The following is a 20,220-nucleotide window of genomic DNA, read 5'->3' as shown; positions in this document are numbered from 1 at the left end:
TGACCTTCAGGTCAAACCAAGTCAGCACCTTAAGAGGCAGAGACAATGTCATGCTCTTAATCAACTTGCAACACAACAGCGAACTGGCTATCATCTCAATAACAGACATACAAAGCGAACAGCCTTGATAACCATACAAATAACGTCAGTGAATCAATCACCAAAGAAGCCTCACCACAGAAGGAATGACTCCTCAGAAAAACAATGAGAGCAGTTTCAGGCAAGCACGCTAATGCTCCTCATCTAGTTCTCCATCCAGCTGTCCAGTGTAAATAACAGTCAGGCCAAAGTCCAGGTCAGACAAGTGCTTCAAGGCAAGTAGATGCAAGTACACGGCCCTTCATGCAGTCGTGAACTACTGAGTATGTAACTGCAATAATTAAACATCATTATGTGGACCTGGAGCACTGACACACAAAATTCCCAACCTGGTCAAATGAGTGAATTCGAAATCTCAGGAAGATAACCAATACGCCACTTTTAAAAACCTTGAAGATAAGCAGACAAAAAAAACAAAACAAAACAACTTCCTGTCAAAAGAGGGACGGGCTGTGCAGAATGCTGAGGTTACACTGAATTTCAGTGAGATTACACATGGATTAGCATTTATAGGGATTCCGTGTATATGGCTCCTCGCCATTACAATGACAAAACCCAAAGACATAATGTGCACGATCTGACCAGCACACTGCAAACTTGACGGGTGAGAAAATGGGGGGGGGGGGGCATTTGGGGCAGCTGAATAATGTGACACAAACAGTTAACTGGGTATAGCAGTAGTATATACCAATGGTAATTTGCGGTCACCACTAAATGGAGACTGAACATTGCAGGAGAGATAATCAAATGGATAAACCTTCCACAAGACGCAGGCTGACCGGATGACAGGTTATACTGCTGCCATGAAGCGAGCAGTAAACTATTGGACAGAGGAGCAATAAACAGCAACATGTAGATTGCTGTTGAACCACAACTCGAAAACGGCCGCTTTTCAATTTGCTCCATCTTAAAAAAAAAAAAACCAACAAAAAAAACTCTAGTCTGCCTGCAGGAAAAACTCTATAAAATCACCGCTATACAAAGGCTTTCTTGGCTGCCTGCCGTAACGAAGCTATTGTTGCTCTTTGGGGCTACTACTGGGCTACCATTGCTCAGCGGTAGCCTTGGTAAAAGTCGCTAACGGGGGCAAAGCGGTTTTAAGTGAGATGTTCCCTTCACAAACTACGAAAAAAATACAATACGACTCGACCAGAAACGTTCGCCAAAAGCTCAGTTTCACGAAACATACACATAGCAGACCTGTAACGAGTAGCCTGTCCTCCTCAGCTAGGCTAGGGTACGTAGGTTACCTCTTGTGTCGCCACCCTTTAGGAAGAAGCTATAGACAATTTACTTCAAGTAGGACGCAGCGGAACTGTTCAAAAGCAGACGTTTAAGGTGTATTTTACCCGGGAGTCAAAAGTCCTCCGACCACTCTCTTCTTTTTCTCTCGCCTTCTTGTTGCCCTTAGCCTCTGTGGATTCCCCTGTAGTGCAGCCGACGTTAAGTTGTCCCTGGCAGGGAGGAAAAAATGCGGCTCAACACCTTCTTTCTCCAACTCCGTTCATTACGCACGGCTCGACGTCAGCGCATACAGTTGATCTCCGCTCCGCTATACATTTCCACCCGAATTGACTTTTCGATAGATTCCCAGTATAAAAACAAAAAAACAAAAACAAAACAATTTCCGTCAATTGGAACTAAACCATCCCCTCGATCGGGTTAGGTATTTCCCCATAGTAGCACAACGCCTGGTTGGGTGGTTTTGTGGCCTATCCCAGCGCTGAATGCTGAGTGGCCCAGAGGCCCGACGCTGTCGGAAGCGGCGATGTCAGATTTGCAAGCGCCCTCTAGCGGCACGACTGGGGCAGCGACGACCAGGATTCAAGATTCAAATCAATCAATCGAATCTTACTTTATTCAGACACAAAGGTAGGTCCATGTTAAAGACAACAACAAAGAAATACAACACAAGACAAGAACACAAAAATATAGCCAAAAAAACAGCATTTCACCTAACCTAAAGATTCAAGATTCAAAGATTCAAGATTTAAAGAGTCAAGATTCAAAGATTCAAGATTTGATATTCAAAGATTCAAGATTTAAAGAGTCAAGTTTCAAAGATTCAAGATTTAATATTCAGAGATTCAAGATAAAAAAATTCAGGATTCAAGGTCCAAGGTCCAAGGTCCAAGATCCAAGATTCAAGTGTCAAGATTCAGAGGTTTATTTGTCACTTACTTCATCTACAAGTACAATCCATTCATCCATTTCCAAACCGCTTATCCTGCTCTCAGGGTCGCGGGGATGCTGGAGCCTATGCCAGCAGTCATTGGGCAGCAGGTGGGGAGACCCCTGGACAGGTCACCAGGCCGTCACAGGGTCTGCAAGTACAATAAGCAGGGAAATTCTTTTTTGACAACTCCAAAACGGCGCAACAACAGAAATCAACAATAATAATTATAAAATGAGAATAAAATACAAATACAAGTACTTTCTTTGAAATGCAATACAATTTTTAAAAAGTTAGAAAATTATCCTGAGAGTATACAGAAGGTGTACCCCAATAAATACATTTATATACGATGTGCAGTTGCCATATAAAATACAAGTACAAGTAAGTAAAAGTACAAGTGCACAAATAGTCTGAATGAGTAAAGTGTAAAGTGTCTGATGAAGGGTGGTAAAAGTGGCAGTAGTATTACAAATGTAATTGATATTATTATGTTGAGTTTAGTGTCCTTGTGGTCTGAAGGAAGAAACTCCCTCTTAGTCTCCCAGTGCTGGCCTTGTGGGTGCCACCGAGACGCTCAGGAGTTTCTGGCCACTTTTATTAAAGGACCACACCAGTCATAGGCAATCCATCACAGTGAACATTTAGTCGCCTTTCCTTATCTATCTATCTATCTATCTATCTATCTATCTATCTATCTATCTATCTATCTATCTATCTATCTATCTATCTATCTATCTATCTATCTATCTATCTATCTATCTATCTATCTATCTATCTATCTATCTATCTATCTATCTATCTATCTATCTATCTATCTATCTATCTATCTATCTATCTATCTATCTATCTATCTATCTATCTATCTATCTATCTGATCAAAGTTGGGTTATTGTTGCAGGATAATGCAGTTGAAAGTGCAGATGGATTTGAGTCCCTGGGAAAAAAGAAAGACTGTTCTACAAACGAAATTCAAATGTCTGTGACTCCTTTCATGCTGACGTGAATGTTATAAGCAGGGAATTTTATTCTCCAGGAGTTTTTTTAGTAAGATAATAGAAATGGTGAAACAAGGTATGTCTTGGAAAATGGTCGAGTCAAGTCATGCAACGGTTTGCTCTAGGGTATTTTAGATGGCAGGCCAGAGTTTTAAAGCCATTTTACGCTTGCAATGTTTTCAAATCTTATGAAACTGTTTGACCTGCATATATTCTATTCTATTCTATTCTATTCTATTCTATTCTATTCTATTCTATTCTACTCTGTTCTGTTCTATTCTGTTCTGTTCTGTTCTGTTCTTGGAATGTGTCCTTTATATAGCCCATGCTGCAGTTTTTATTAGTTTAGTATTGGTAAGTTACCTTGAGCTGACGTTGTATTTCTACACAAAATCGGTTTTATAAGTAAATAAATCTGTTATTATCGTAAAGTTACGAGTTAGCAACAGTCTAGTCTGCAACAGATTGAAATGTCAAAGATCTCCAGCTGAGGGCGACACAATACACAATGCAATGTAAATCACCAAGTATCTCTACTGTCCGTTTCATGTTGAACAGAAGGTGATACTTGATTGAATATGAGTTGTATTAATTTATTATAGGTATATGTGCACACCAACAATTACACTACAGGGTCATAATTATATCAATCCCATTAGTATTTTCCTTTGGGCCTTGTTGCCTTCTTCCATTTTAAACTAACTGGTCTTGTCCCAGTTTTTTTTAAATCATAATAATTTATTCTTTGATATTTTTCTGATTTAAAATGTATCATCTTTTGCATAGTTACGTGGGCTTCTTTGGCATCTATTCTTCCGTGCACTGGCTTTAGACTCAATGGTTTAATGTGGTATGTATAACTCAGAGTTTACTATAATGTTGGCTTTGATTTCTGTTGAAAATGTACATTCACTGGGTTATTTGATGTGATGAACCAATGGTAATTTTACCTTAGCTTTAATCAAACATGGCAGCCAAATGTTGACTATGCGTTGGTGCTTCCTGACAGGTGTAAGGGTGCATGTAAGTCACTAGAATTTGACATCCTACAGCAGGGACAAGAATTCTCATCATAAGGGGCTGATGACCAGAATGTTTCCTGCAGTGTTTATGGAAGTGACTCCTCCCAGGAAACAGCGATGGGAACTCGGTGAAAGCAGTGACCATCTGTTAAAATCTAACAGGATGTGGAAGGAATTCTCTTCAGACTAACACTGCCTTGAAGTAGAAAAAGGTGACCTCCAGCCGCATAGCACTAAGCAGAGGGATGCTACCCCTACACAGGAGACGCATACTTACCAGGTCCATGGTGCAGATGAAAGTTGTTCAGCAGGATCACAGGTCAAAAATCCAGAGCAAGCCACCCAAGGATAAGATTGGGCCAGTGGTAAGAACAGACAGTCTTTGTATAGTGGTTGTTATATGAATGAAATTAACTGAGCAATGATCCAATGGTGGGGTTGAGTGATGCATGAATGCTCATTGCGATGCGACATCATTAAATCTCATGTCACCATAACTCATTGTCTGCAGATGTACTTGAGTGTGCATGGCAGCTGTGCGCTAAACTAAGATCAAGCAAATTTTAGGGTCAGCAGTGACAAGTGATCGTTCAAAACAAGCATTATAAGCAGCGAGTGAAGTTGGTCCTGGAGGTCAGTATCTATTACATATCCTTTAAAAGCCCCTGATGCGGGGAACTCAGGCGAGTTGCGTTTCCCAGCCAGCAGAGTGGGAGAGATGTTTTATTAATTTCTTATCCATAAGTTAGTGTAGCCAAGCTCTACCCCCCTGTAAAAAGATCTTATGATGGTACTGCAATACACTATCTGTCATTGATGCCTATAACTATCTGCTGAGCTCACTTTGGGGACATACTGCAGAAGGTTTTTTTTTAATATAATGTCTGCCCTGGCTGTAGCAAGGAATTTCAGAGCGCCATGGGATAAGAGAAATGCTGGGACAGGAAGACGGAAATTATGACTGCTTTGATGCAAATCTCATTGGAGGCCAAAATCAGGAGCCCCCGAGACATATGTCTGTTGGTCCAATCTTTTAAACCTGTTGATGGTGAGATGAGAGGCATAGAGAAACATGGCGTTGTACTTTAGTACTTTCAATGTGTATGTGAGTGTGCTTGGGCCTGTCACTGTCCTCCCTTATTCTCTTGGTAAGACAGGCAACGATTACTGTAGCATAATTTAATCAACCCCTCATCTGTTTCCTCTGATTCGCTTGCAGCAATCTCTCTTCACGATATTTGTGTTTGCCATGACTCTCCTGGCCCCGGCCGGTTGGATCATGCACCACATCCCAGCATACCGCCACCGATCACCTCCACAACCATGACCTATCGCCAACATGATTTCTGCACGCAAAACAAGCAAGCTTTGTACTGTTTCTGCATGTACCTGGATCAAATTTGTAAAAAAAAGTACCAATGAAAACACACATCTTGGAGAATGTGACGATTGTAGCATGATGAAACATGTTCGTCTGTATAAAGAATATGATGTGCAAAATACTGTGTTGTTGTTGTTTTATCTATACTTACAAGAGAGGAAAAGTAAACCATACATGCAATTCTGTGTAAATGGCTGGCTTGATAACACTTATGAAGGTAATATTTGGAAAATGCATGTTTGATCATATTTAGATTATTAACTTATAGTGAGAGCAGAGGGGTCACCCTGCAGGACCTCCACGGACCGGATGTTGTTACTTTATCAGCTGGACGTGGGAATACTCCAGTAGCTCTTGGCACAAACAAAGGTTTTCTGGAAAGGGTCCGGCTTGTCAGTCTCTGTTTGTTTTACAATCTAATGTCTGTTTATATCTCATCCCCACGGAGGGAATTCAATTAAGGCCTCCTTTACCACAAATCACCCCTCCCCTCCATTTTAATCTTGAAAAAAAAGAAGAAGAAAAGAACAACAACAAATAATCACGTACATCATCAAAGCGTGAACATGGGTTTCAAACTTTTCTCGACTTCCTTCTTCTTCACTAAGAATCGGGATAAATGTTGGAAGTCACAAAGGAACCCCCCCCCCCACGAAATGAGAAAGTGCAAGTGCATGTGTCCTCACACAACCATCTGTTGCATGTTAAGTCACTCATGTGCAGCACGGTATGTGTGTGTGTGTGTGTGTGTGTGTGTGTGTGTGTGTGTGTGTGTGTGTGTGTGTGTGTGTGTGTGTGTGTGTGTGTGTGTGTGTGTGTGTGTATTCACCTAAATGCATTAGGGAACAAAACAAACTCCCTCCATAACCCCCCCTTCTTTTTGTGTTGTTGTAAATCAAGTCTATAGAAAATGACGGGGTAGTTCAAAGCGAATTCTTGAATGACATTTTGTGCAAAATGGATCAGTCCATTTGGCAAGGTGTTGGCGGCTCCATATCAAGTTTACAGACCACCATCTCAAGAGTATACGTTTCTCAATACATTCATTTTTCTTTAAAAAAAAACACACACGCTGTCTTTTTAGTGCCGCCGTAACCTTATTAAATCATTTTAACCGCTTTTTACCGTAAAAAAAACAAACACACACACACACACACACACACACACACACACACAAACCCCCCAAAAAACAAAAAACAAACGCTTCGCGCGAAGTGGTACAATCAACCGAAGCGGGGGGGGGGGGGGCGCATTCACTTTTTTCGCGGCGGAGGGAAACACACCGCCGGGGAGGAGGAGGAGGAAGAACAAAAAACACACCAATTGGATGTTTCCTGAAGTGTCAACGAAAATGTCTACGAAAGCCGAACAATGTAAGTACCGCTCTGTGTATTTCTTCCCCACACACCCACACCCATCCACCCTCCTCCCTTTTTTAAAAATATTATCAATATTTAAAAAAACTGTACACCTTTTTTGGGGGGAGGGGGGTTGTTTGGTTTTATTGTTGAGACGCTCGAATGAGGGAGCTGTCCTCGGTGATGAAACCGCCGTTGCCAGGGCAGGTTGCAACACGTCTTCCCACTGCGGAGGACGGTTGGAGGGGCTGCTGGTGCTGGTGCTGCTGGTGGTGGTGGAGGGGGTGGGGTGCGCTGCCGTGTGGCTAAAATACATTGGAAAAACAGCCCCGTTGCTACCCCGGACAGCGGTTTTTTGAAAATGTGTGAAATGCGAAGGTATGACGGCCTCAAGGTCGACCTGGCAGATCCTTCGTTAGACTGATCAGTAAACGGGGATTGATCAGGCGCGTCCTCTGCTTAAAGACGTGGCGGGCAGCTGAATCATTTTTCTCCTCGCTTTTTTCTTTTTTTTAATTTGCGCTTTTGAACGGGTGGGCAGCCGCTTCGTGAGGTCGTCATGTTTTAAGATTAGGGATTAAGGCTCAGAAATGTATATCCTTCCGTGAAGCTAGTTGAGTGCAGCATAGATTTTCTGCCATTGATCGGTTTACATCATTGCTGTAGACTCCCATGTACAGTCAAAGCTGTTCATTTCAGTCTCATATTCAGCTAAAAGTTCCCTTGTAATTGTGGCATTTAGGGTAAGATTGCATATTGCTCTGCTGATTTGTTCAACGAAATGATAGATGGTACCGTATAGAATAAAGGCAGGAGGTGTTTTCTGGACATAGTTGATATTCGTTAACTAGATAAAGTTACACTTGTTTTTTTTCTCAAAATGCATTTGTTTGCCACTCAGAATGTATGATATTAAGAACAAAAGAGCAAATTCTATGCATGGCAGGATAGGCTTTCACTACACACAAGTACACACCATAAATGCAAACAAACACACATACACACACGCTCTCTCTTGCGCTCTCTCGCTTTCTTTCTCTCTCTCGCTTTCCTCTTGCTACACACACACACACACACACACACACACACACACACACACACACACACACACACACACACACACACACACACACACACACACACACACACACACACACACACACACACACATTAATATTCCTTTAAGCCTACAGCTGTTATTTTTATTTTGGGGTTTGTCATTTACAGGTCAGGGAAGGAGCTACATACTACCACTGCCCCGAAGTCAATACAAACTAGGACAACAATAACATCACTATAATTTAACTCTCTTTTTTTTTTTTTACCTGGTAAAACAACTAATGTTACATTCATATATAGAGCGATAGTGCTATGGCCTGAGTTAGGGGTTACAGGTGTGTGTGTGTGAGAGAGAGAGAGAGAGAGAGAGAGAGAGAGAGAGAGAGAGAGAGAGAGAGAGAGAGAGAGAGAGAGAGAGAGAGAGAGAGAGAGAGAGAGAGAGAGAGAGAGAGAGAGAGAGAGAGAGAGAGAGAACATATACATAACTCTGAGACTTATACCTGGGAGCTGCCCAGCACAACCACAGTCATGTATTACTGGCCATTGAGCAACTCTACTGGAACAGATGGGGTTAAAGTGCCTTGCTAAAAAGTACTCTACTGGCTGCTTTTGGAGCAACCCCCCCCCCCCACACACACACACTCACACGCACATTTCAAACCTAACCCCAATCTGCCCTGCTTTTGCTGGGATTTGAGTCAGTTACCTTTTTGATCATGAAATTGCTTCTCTAACCATGAGATTATTGCCACCCCTGGGGCTTGTTGTGACCTAGCTGCCATACTGAAAGGTCACCTGGTCTAAAGCAAATAGAGCCGAGTTGCCATGAGAACACAGACGATTTGTTTAACTTGAAAGCTGAGGCGGCCATGTGGCATCAAACATGCTGTTGGTTTGTTGCATAGGGATTTTGCCCAACCAGTAAGACGGTTTAAAAGAATACCGAGAAACAGCTTTACGCATGTTGTGCCATCTACCTGCTCAGTTTAAAAAATATCTGAGGGATCTAGCTTTCAGATGTAAATAAAGATAGACTGTTTGGGGTATAGCTATACCAACAGTTGATTTTCTTACTCTGCTCTTTGTTTTGTCCAGTTGCTTCTAAGATTCGATACTTGCAAGAGTATCACAACCGTGTGCAACACAATATTTACCCTGTGCCCTCTGGAACAGACATTGCAAACACACTGAAATACTTTTCCCAAACCCTGCTCAGGTAAGTACCCTGCGCTGGAACCAACAGGTGAAGTACTGGACTATATAGACTGATATTTAGATACCATCCTAATAAGATGAAGTGACTTAGGTTGTTCTGACATACTCGCTCATCTAGGAGGCCTAGCTAGGTTTGACAGGGATTGACTTGACAATATGACAAATTGGGACTCATTTAGATGAGGTTTACAATAAACTAATTGGCCAGCTCCATCCTCTGATCTGTCAATAGCTGTCCTACTTCATGGGATAGGATTAAACTCCAGTTCTAGACTGCAAAATATGTGTGGCTTTAAATTGACCATTCAGATGGGCCAAAGGGGGCTCCTCAGGAGTCATGGTATGGATATACCAGAACAAGTAGAGATGGCTGTGGCAATGATTGATTCAGCAGTTGACTGCTAGATGAACATTTCCCTGGGGCAGCCTGTTGTGTCCTCTCCGGTGGGACTGGTGGAGGCCAAATCCCTCCGACGCCGTAGTTGGAGGGTCAGTCTGTCCCCTGGGTGTAGTGTGAGGCTGTGAAGGGAACAGCATGTTATGTCCTTCTCCACCACAGGTCAAGTCAGCAGCCATTTTGGACACAACCAATTTAGATGAGTGTCATTTTCCTGCTTCTGGCTGAGGCTTCTTTCCAAATCAACAACAGCATGGCGACCAGATAAATCTGTCTAGATGGGTTTCCAGTATGAATTCCACTGGGTTCACAAAAACCTGCAGGGTTGCACAAATATATATTAGCTCATTCACGAAAGGGTGGTATTAAAAGAAAGCCCAAACTTCTATGCCCCACTTTGATCATTATTATCAGCTTAGTTCAATCTATTTTAGAGTGGCAGTGCGCTTCATTTCTACAGCGTAACATATGCCTCAGACCCGTAAGGATTATTCCTCTTTTGAAACGCTCCCACACAGAGTATCTAGCATACTCTGAGCTTTGCTGAGGGGCTGCTTCTGCACTGGTAGCCAGCCGCTATGTTGCCGTAAACATGGTACCTCATATGTCCGTGGCACAGATGGAGCATGACAGGGGTTGTGACTTTGGCCTTCTGTGTTATGGCAGGGTGTTAGCTGAAATGACTACTATAGTTTATCTCTGTGAGCCAGGCTTACTTGAGTGTGAAAGGACTTGCGCTCAGGAAGACACTATAAAACTTGCTTCATATTTTACCAGAGCACAGTGTCCTTGGGTTCCTTGAAAGGCGCTATACAAAACTAAGTTGTTGTTGTTGTTGCTGTTGTTGTCCTTCACCTCTGATATGCATTTCTAACCATGCTGCCCACATTAAACACGAAGTTTCCAGGACTGTGCATACACCTGTATATCTGTGTCCCCGGGTAGGGGCACGAATAAGGTAGAAAGAACGAAACTAGGGGGCGCAAAGGACCAGCGAGCCTTGAAAGGTAGAACTGGGATATATGGTAAATGGTAAATGGCCTGCATTTATATAGCGCTTTTCTAGTCTACCAACCACTCAACGTGCTTTACAATGTACACCTCACATTCACCCATTCACACACACATTCATATGCTGGTGGCGGAGGCTGCCATGCAAGCTGCCAACCTGCTCACTGGGGGTCGAACAAGTGACCTTCCGATTACTAGCCGACCCGCTCTACCTCCTGAGCCATGCCACCCACTATGTCAAAAGAGGCCCCTTTAAAGACAGAGGATGGAATGGCCAGTTTAATATTCAATTTACGCGGCATCAAAGGGGGATCAGCCTTAACTGAAGACAGTATAGAAAGAGAACGCCTCCCTTTGTTTTGAAATTAACAGGTGATTACCGTTGTCTCGTAAAAGAAGAGGCTGGGTTATGTGTGGTATTCCTGCAGACGGGGGGGGGGGTGCTGTAGGTGCCAGACACAGCTTCCAGCTCAGCTAGAAAGTTACTCACAAGTAAAGCTGTTGAGCTCTCTGCACCAGTGAGCCGTGGACTCGAGTCTTGCTGACTCCATGCCAAAATGTATCACTCCTCAGACAGTCCATACCTGACACTGTTCCAAGCTAACATGAGTCAAAATGCTGCACGGTGGTGTTTCTTTGCTCTGACGGTCAATGAAAAATTCATCACTTTTAGACAAACTTGATTGTACTTGGATAATTGATTGATTAATCCATAGCAAGGGTTCTCTTTTTTTCTATAGAGAGCAAAGAGGGAGTGCAGGGTTTGATAGTCAGTGTATGTCACATGTCTGTATCAGTGCATTTCTACATGTGTTTTGTGTGAAGGATGTGCGTTTGTGTCATGTGTACAGTACGTATGTGTGTACTTTTTCTGTGAAATCCTGTGTGGCTATGTGTTCAATGTGTGTGGATGTCTGTGCGTGTGGCTGTATCTCTGTTTAAGCCTCTTGATCATTGTTCAAATTAATACTGTTTACTGTCTTGAGAAATGGCCAGTGGAAAAAAGTCATACTCTGTGAGGTACAGTCGTTTTGTTCTGTATTAATTCCTGATTGATTTCCACAAGAAGTTGTATAACGACAGTTGTAGGAATTGTCCACACTGACTGAAATCCTGCAAACTATAACTTTGAAGGGACGAGTCAGAAGCTGTCAGGCCTTCATGCTTCTGATAACCCTGTAACAGTCCTGACCATATGTATCTAATGTTGAAGTCATGGCAGTATGCAGTGTGTCTTTACTGAACTCTTCATATTCACTGGCCCTATAGAAACGCTGCACCTCCACTTCTGTGAAGGACCTTTCAGAGAACAATGCATCAGTGTTCCCAATGTGGGCTCTCGTGATAAATCCCTATCATTTGTCTGATAGGACAGTTTAGCTCTTCAGTAATGTGCAGTAAAAGAGCAACGCTCTCTGGCCCTCCCCACCCCTGCCCCCACCCCTCCCTCCCCCTTCTCCCTAGATGCCTCGCACTCAATCCAACTAGTCCTTGCTTATTCTAAAACTGCAAAATGCCCACCACCTTTCCAAAGGGGACAGCAAACACAAGCAACCATCCCCCATTAGCTCACAAACATAATGCTACTGGTCATCCCTCCACCCCCCCACCCCCCGATACAACCTATTCCCTTGTCATTATAGTTTCTCCCGTACCGTAGATTAGTTGTTACATTTATTTTAGAGACCCAAATCCATATGCCTGTTGGATCTCATTATTTCTCCCAATGATACTGGTACAGTATCATAATTTATGCATACAGACATTATTTCTCTGGTGCAATAAACATGTGCTGTGACCTAAGAACATTTGATCTAACCTCACACACATGTTTATTACTGGCTGAAGCATGTTTCAAAAGTGTCACCTCTGTATTTTCCCTAACCAATTTGGTGTCACTCCCATCCTTGACAGCCCCACTAAAGACAAGGAAATTTATTGAAAACTACCACGGCCCTTTGGCTTCTTGACATGGTAGCTGCTGACCTTATTGATTGGATGATGGCAGCCATCGAGGGACAGTCCTTTGTACTGTCCTTTTTTGGAGAAGTATGGGGTTGCCACTGAAAACATGCCATTTTTTATATTTTTGCTCCTTGTCACCAGATACGCATGAGATGCAGTGATCATTGCAGTTTGTGCTCATGTTTTTTGTTTTTTTTTTCCAAGTGCAAAGATAGACAAAACACTTAACTACAAATTAAAGTCTGAACCCTGAACAGATAAAGCAGGGGGAAAAAAATTGCCTGTGCCCTCGGTGGTATGGTGAAATAGTGAGACACTGCATCCTATGTGGGGTCTATCTGGGTTTGTTTTTTTCTATTTACGCTGTCTCTGTAGTGCCATTTCAATGTAATGTGCTGTTTCTTTGTGTCTTTGTTGTCTCTTTTTTTCCCTTGTCCCCCCCTTACCCTCCCTCCCTCCCCCCCCCTTTCCCTCCCCAACCCCCCCACCCCACCCCGGAGCAGCATTCTGTCCCGCACAGGCAGGAAGGAGAACCAGGAAGCTTCCAATTTGGCCGTGCCCATGACCATGTGTCTTTTTCCTGTGCCATTCCCACTCACCCCATCTCTAAGACCACAAGTCAGTTCCATCAACCCTACAGTTACTCGCTCCCTCCTTTACAGCGTTCTGCGCGATGCCCCATCAGACCGCGGGGGGCAGGGGCAGCAGAGTCGGGACGCTCAGCTCTCAGAGTACCCCTCTCTGGACTATCAGGGCCTCTATGTGACCCTCGTGACCCTGCTTGACCTGGTGCCCCTGCTGCAGCACGGTCAGCATGGTGAGTCAAGGCCCCAGTGCACCACTGTTTGTCATCATCATCCCTGAGCCGTCTGGCCTGCATGAAGCCACTGCTGCTTTTTTTGGCCTCTTTGTAACGGGAGGAGAGGAGTCCTTCTGAGGATCTTGAGGGCTGCATGGGGTGATTGGGAGCACGCTGGATCTTATCAACTCAATTGCTCATAACAAATGGGAAAAATCAGACCTAGGCCTACTCTTCTGTGTATCATACCTGATTGCATGTTTGTTATGTAAAGTGGGAGAAATGTACTTTATTATTGTTATGAATATTGTGATCATGCTGTGATGCGCAAATATATTCGTTAAATGTAAAATGCACTTCGGATCAAGGAACCGGCTTTCTGTCATTTCAGAATGGCATTTCCTAATACATTTGGAATGCATTTCAGAATAAGCTATTTCCACAGTGTTTTCCTCGGGCTGGAGGATACATCACAGTCAATGCTCTTGTTTGTCATTAATATTTTAATTAATAATGAATATTTTACCACTGTTAGAAATAGCTCAAAAGCATGAAAACCCATCTCCTCAACTAGAATGCTCTACTTCTTGCTGAGGGAAATGGCTTTTACAGAAACTCCACTGTTCTCAATTAAGATTCATGTTCAAAATGCTCTGTTTTCTGCTGTTATCTTCCCAATGAATTCATGACTTTTCATGTATTTTTAATATTGTTCTTGCATACAGTATGTTTATACTGTATATGCAGTCTATTGAATGAGTGTCTGTGTATCTCTGTCTTTTTTTTTGCCTTTTCCCTTTCTCGTCAGATCTTGGACAGTCCATATTTTACACAACAACTTGCCTCCTGCCCTTTCTCAGTGATGATATTCTCAGCACTTTGCCCTATACAATGATCTCCACTTTAGCTACATTCCCCTCTTTCCTCCACAAAGACATCATTGAGTACCTGAGCACCTCTTTCCTTCCCATGGCTATATGTGAGTATGATATATTGTACTGAAGATAATATGTCCCATCATCCCCCGTTGTAGTGAAACCTTACCATCCAGTGGGTGATGAGTGGGTGAAGAGTTTTGTAAATAAGATTTTCCACTGTTGAATGAAAGCCTATGTCATTAATGCTTCCAGGCTGTGATCCAGCTGATGCAATGATGGCCACCTTACATGCCCCCACACTCACACACATCAACTTTGGTGACCACCACCACCACCATCATTACCATTATCAATCCCACAGGATATGAAAGTAATCTTTCAAGCGGTTATGATGTCTTTTCTGTCTCTTCCTTGCTCGTCCATAGTGGGTTCCACACGAAGGGAGGGGGGTGTCCCAGCATATGTCAACCTTTCTGCTTCCTCTATGCTTATGATTGCAATGCAGTACACCTCAAATCCAGGTAAACTGTCACTCTGCAGGACAAAGTACATCTAATAAATGTTGGCTGCTTTAAAACCATGCACACATAAATGGACATGATCTAGATAACTAGATGTGACCTAGATGTGTATATTGGGCAATGGCTGTCTGTCAACTCAAGTTGATCTCTACTTTTTTTCTAGTATATCACTGTCAATTGCTGGAGTGTCTAATGAAGCACAAACAGGAAGTGTGGAAGGTATTTTTTTGATAAATATATGACGTTTATAGTCAAAATTGTTTGTGAAAATGATAGTTACAAAATTTCATTCCAAAATGGAATAGAAATGAAAATGGATGAGCTGCTGTGGCGACTCCTAACGGGAGCAGCCGAAAGTAGTAGTAGTTTCATTCCAAAATGGGAAATTTTTCATTGGAAAAATTGGACATTAACTCAGACAGTGAGTGCCGGCATGGTAGGGAAATTCTTCATTTACCACTGTATTCTAAACCCTTTATTTTAAAAATCTCAGATGATATAATCATGTGTTTCCTTTGATATTGACCAATAACAGATGTGTTTTGATTTTTTTTTCTAAAATGGACAAAGCACTGTTAAATTCAGCCATTGTCATCGTGCTGCAATGTCTAATACACAAATCTTGGGATTGCATCGTAAAAGTTGATCACCATGGTATATACTTTGTGCAGGATTTGCTTTATGTAATATCCTATGGACCATCCCAAGTGAAGCCTCCAGCGGTGCAGATGCTATTTCATTACTGGCCAAACCTCAAGCCCCCCGGAGCCATAAGTGAATACAGAGGACTGCAGTACACAGGTCAGAATATGCATGACTCGGATCAAAACCTATCACCCAACTTTCTCCTGTTTCCCCCAATCAACTCATTCTTAGCTCATTTTTTTTCTCTTTCTTCACAGCCTGGAACCCCATCCACTGTCAACACATTGAGTGTCACAATGCCATCAATAAACCTGCTGTTAAGGTGACCTGTTTTTTCAAACATCAAAAAGGGATTCAATACACAGATGGAGTTCATTGTTTGCACTCCCTGCTCCCCATCCCCCTTAAAATAAGTCTAATAATCTCTTCAAAAAAAAGACCCTTGTCATCACTGGAAGGTAAATGAGCAGTATACCCAGTACCTAGCGCAGACCTCCATTGAGAACGTTCATAGCCGATATGCATGGCATGTGCCAGATTTCCACTCTCAGTTCAACCGTGTGTGTCTGCGTGTTTGTTCTTATGAGCGCCACGGTAAATAAATCAGAGAATGCCTGGGTGGTTGTGTGAGTGGGATAAGGATATCAGTTACTGTGCAACTCAAGGCCTGTTTCTGTCACTCTGCTCTGCTGTACCTGCTCTGCTTGTCTTTGCTCAGCTGTGCTCAAAACTGACAAATAGAATGCAAACAGGGGGCACTCAGACAGGGGCCAGATTTCAATTACCTTGACCAGGTAGGGGGTATGGTGGTAAAATGGGGCTTAATTGGAAGTGGTGACCCAACACAGCCCTTGAGGATAGGGCATCGTCAAGTGAGAACAGTGAATCATAAAACACCATCTGAACATCAAGGCCATAAGCACTGGGCTTTAATACAGGGCCATGCACAGATCACAAGACAGCAGAGTACAACATATGCATGCAGCCATCCGCACAGAGACAAGGAGTGAGAAAGGTATAGGGGTCAGAGATTTTGCTCCAGTTGAAATATGATATACATTGTTCCCAGACTCTACTGTGTTAGAGTGGGAAAAGAAAAATGTTATCAGCAGCTTCATGCAAGAAAAGGATTTTGTAATGATCAGTAGTACTGTCCAGGAGTAGCTGCGATGTCACCGGTGACATTTTACACCCCCATGATCAAACGTCTCTGAAACAAAGATGTATCTGTACTCACTGACACCACCTGTTACGTTTACAGATGTGCATTGATCCCACTCTTTCTGTTGCCCTGGGAGACAAGCCTCCTCCTCTTTACATATGCGAGGAGTGCAGCCAAAGGATAGCAGGGTATGTTTCTGCTTCCACCCTGTCCTCCACATCCCTGCATCGCTTCATCCTCCCCCTCCTTCAGCGAGATGCCATTCCAAACATGCATCACCTACTGCCTGCCTCATTATTCCGCTCTTGAAACACATTGCCATGGTTACATAATTCCCTCATGCTGTTAATGAGATCATCTTCGCAAAACAACACAGCCACTTGTTGCCCCATTTTCTCTAAGGTGTACCATGCTGTAATTGTACGGCTCCGCGGTTTGCCATTGTCTTTGATGTGGGAGAATTTGATCTGTGTCCCGGCCTCTGTAGCTTCGTTAGTCAGGAAAGGTTAAACTACCACGTGTAAATTTCTGCTAGTAGAGTATATAAGCGCTGCAAATCAAGTTTTATTTATATATTTCTCTGACCTTTACAGAGACCATGCTGAATGGCTTGTTGATGTTCTGTTGCCCCAAGGTGAGCATTCACAAACAGTTGGGCATTTGGGTTGCAATATTAATTTCAGCCTTCAGCTAATCTTCTTTCCCTTCAGATACTGAGACACACACACACACAAACAGTAAATAGAAGATAGACACAGTGTACCATACATCGAAGAGTGGATTTGTTTTTACAAGCTACTTTTTCAGGCTGTATTAAGTAATTCTGTGACTTCACCTCCACAGCTGAGATATCTGCCATTTGTCAAAAGAAGGTAAGCAGCATGCATTTCATTTTCCCTCTCTGGTGTGTTTGTATGTGTCTTTGACTCCTCTTCATTAGCCCCCATGCACTGTGACCTCTAATTACCTCAAGAGTCTCTATGCTGATGTTTTTTGGTCACAAATGCTCTAAACAGTGGTTTCCTTCATGCTTAATGTGAACACTTCGTAGCAAAAGACAAAATGTGTTTTGCGAAGGTTTGCTTGTTTTGTTTTTGTGAATATTCTTTCATGTCCCATCAATGGAATAATGAACATATTTAAAGTACTTTTGGTAATTGTTTATAAACATTTTTTCAGCTGAGTAAGGGGGAACCCAATAAAGTTGTGCTATTTTGGTTTTTAATGGATTATAAATCAGAAATAAGATGTTGCAATACATTAATAAAAAGGCTGTTTGGGTTGCCAAGCTGGGAACCCACATTTTATCAATATGAGAGAATCTCCATAGACATTCTATCAGAAACCCAGTGACTGACAAGGACTGCAGATTCACATCATCAGTGAGTGGCGTAGAAATAACACGACTTGAAAAATGCCTTGCAATGCATTCACAAGGGATTATTTTTGTGCAGAAGTGATAACTAAGGTTAGGTATTAAGTGATGGTAGTGGGAGTGGTAAGTGAGGCTACCATACAATGGCATGGTTAGCTTCATCCAATCACGTGGTCTCTGAGAGCATGTCAGCGGTGACTCCCCACGTGGGCTCCCAACCTAGCGACCCAAAAAGTTGTTTTATTAATTCGTCATAGCATCTTATCACTCATTTATAATGTATTTATAAATGAGTTATTGACCATTAATGATGTAATTAGTAAGCTTTTTCGAAAGCGTGTCATTTTCGTTTATCTGTGGATGCGACATGAGATCGTTTATGACCAGCTTTTGTAATTTTTGCTCACTTGGAGAGCCTATTCACTGGAGTACCTCAGTGATGGCTGAGTCATTTCTAATGGAGCCGATTGTTCGGGAATGGGATGCCGATGGCGTAAGTGCTTCCCGCTGGTTTCCATGGAGACACAGGAGGAATCGGTTGTGCGGTGAACTCAGGTGCTCTTTATCAAGCAAAGCAGCCACCCGGCGTTGTCATGGGAAACAGCTGTCCTCTGCTCTAGTTCGTCCAGCAGCCATAATCCACCGTGTGTTGAGCGAGCTTTGTTCCACTCCCTGCAGAAACTCTTTAAACTCCCACCTGGACTCATGGACTCATTCCAGGTCTGTCACTGTTAACTGAGGCAACCTGGGAGGTGGTTGTCTGTCACGTTTGCCAGGAGGCAAACCTGTCGAGTACACCCTGGCTCTCAAAACATAAGAGTAAAATAATCAGTGTAAACCACGTCCACGTAATGTTAGAGACACATCAGGGTTTCTTTGTTGGTAAGAGATGAGCGGGCGAGTGGGAGAACCCTCCGCTAAGGGAAAAAGGTACGTTAATTTGATAGGCAGCAATGCATCCCTCTAATGGCCAAAGATTAGTGGCTTATCAGATTAGGTCTGTCCCCCACTGCCACCCATTTTATTTTTAGAAACCCGAGACACCATGGGGACACATAAAGAACTATTTCATCTCCGCTGATATGGACGGGCAAACAAACATCTCTAAACAAACGCCCTAGATAGAGATGTTCCGATGGAGAAGGATATTATTTGCCAGCATAATGTGAGAGGGCTGAGGACTTCCACTGATACCTGAAAGTGTATTTGTTTTTACAGGCTTGTCATTGTGGTGTGATTGCATGATACGTTGGGGTTGCAATATGTTTTTGTTGGTCTGTCTACTCTCAAGATAGAAATAAAAATAAGCTGTTTTCTGTTTCCTTCCCTCTCTCTGTCTCTTCTCTCATCCACCCTCTCTCTCTCCTCCCTCCCTCACTTACTCTTTCACTCTTTTCCCTTTCTCCTCTCACTCATCTCTCTTTTTCTTTCTACCTAACTCCCACTCTCGTCTCTCTCATTCACCCCATCCTACATTCTCTCCCTTGCCCACACTCTCGCTCTTTAAAACTTACTCTTCCTCCTCTCTTATTTGGCCTCTCTTTCTCTCTTCTCTCTCGCCATCTCTATCTCCCACCTTTACCTCACCCTTGCATTCTTTCTGTCGCTGCTTCTCCTCCATCTCTCATTCATACTTTGTCTTTACTCTCCCTTGCTCGCCCTCTCTCTCCATCTCTCATCCACCCCATCTCTTTCTGTCCTCTCTCCCCCTCGTCATGTCACTCTCTCTTCCGTCCTCCCCTCATTTCCTGGCTCAACAGAACTGTAGCTCTCACGTGAGGAGGGCAGTCGTCACCTGCTTCTCAGCTGGCTGCTGTGGGCGCCATGGCAACCGGCCGGTCCGCTACTGCAAGCGTTGCCATGTCAACCACCACAGCAGCGAGGTGGGGGCTGCGGCGGAGACCCATCTGTATCAGACCTCACCCCCGCCCATCAACACCCGCGAGTGTGGGGCGGAGGAGCTGGTGTGCACCGTGGAGGCTGTTATAAGGTACAGTCACACTGGCCCAGGCAACAGTGTTTCACATTGGTACTGTACCTGCAGTGAGCAAAATATGCCACTGAACCCACAAAGTGTGGTTTGAATAATCCTATAGACTGAGAGTGATAAGTTCTTGCTGTATGTGAGAATATTTTATCCTGTTATTTGCTCTGTTTGCTCT

The 20,220-nt window shown here is 43.2% G+C and overlaps 2 protein-coding genes across 2 annotated transcripts in view; one reads left to right on the top strand and one right to left on the bottom strand.

The window, feature by feature from the left end:
* The window catches only part of btbd7 (BTB (POZ) domain containing 7), a 28,043-nt gene extending 26,294 nt beyond the window's left edge, over window positions 1–1,749 (bottom strand). Inside the window, exon 1 of the mRNA XM_056295858.1 lies at window positions 1,449–1,749. The gene's annotated coding sequence lies outside the window, so the exon portion shown is untranslated. The remainder of the gene's footprint in view (window positions 1–1,448) is intronic.
* A 5,234-nt stretch (window positions 1,750–6,983) lies between these two features.
* LOC130126445 (protein unc-79 homolog) overlaps window positions 6,984–20,220 on the top strand; it is a 43,790-nt gene continuing 30,553 nt past the window's right edge. Inside the window, 12 exon segments of the mRNA XM_056295967.1 lie at window positions 6,984–7,046; window positions 9,186–9,306; window positions 13,182–13,495; window positions 14,286–14,456; window positions 14,781–14,876; window positions 15,040–15,095; window positions 15,548–15,677; window positions 15,779–15,843; window positions 16,783–16,871; window positions 17,277–17,317; window positions 17,527–17,555; window positions 19,819–20,048. Coding sequence (XP_056151942.1) covers window positions 7,001–7,046; window positions 9,186–9,306; window positions 13,182–13,495; window positions 14,286–14,456; window positions 14,781–14,876; window positions 15,040–15,095; window positions 15,548–15,677; window positions 15,779–15,843; window positions 16,783–16,871; window positions 17,277–17,317; window positions 17,527–17,555; window positions 19,819–20,048 — 1,388 coding nt within the window. The 5' untranslated portion in view covers window positions 6,984–7,000.

This window comes from Lampris incognitus, chromosome 16, assembly GCF_029633865.1.
Source record: "Lampris incognitus isolate fLamInc1 chromosome 16, fLamInc1.hap2, whole genome shotgun sequence".
Classification (NCBI taxonomy): domain Eukaryota; kingdom Metazoa; phylum Chordata; class Actinopteri; order Lampriformes; family Lampridae; genus Lampris; species Lampris incognitus.
This window is presented reverse-complemented; position numbering and strand designations above follow the sequence as displayed.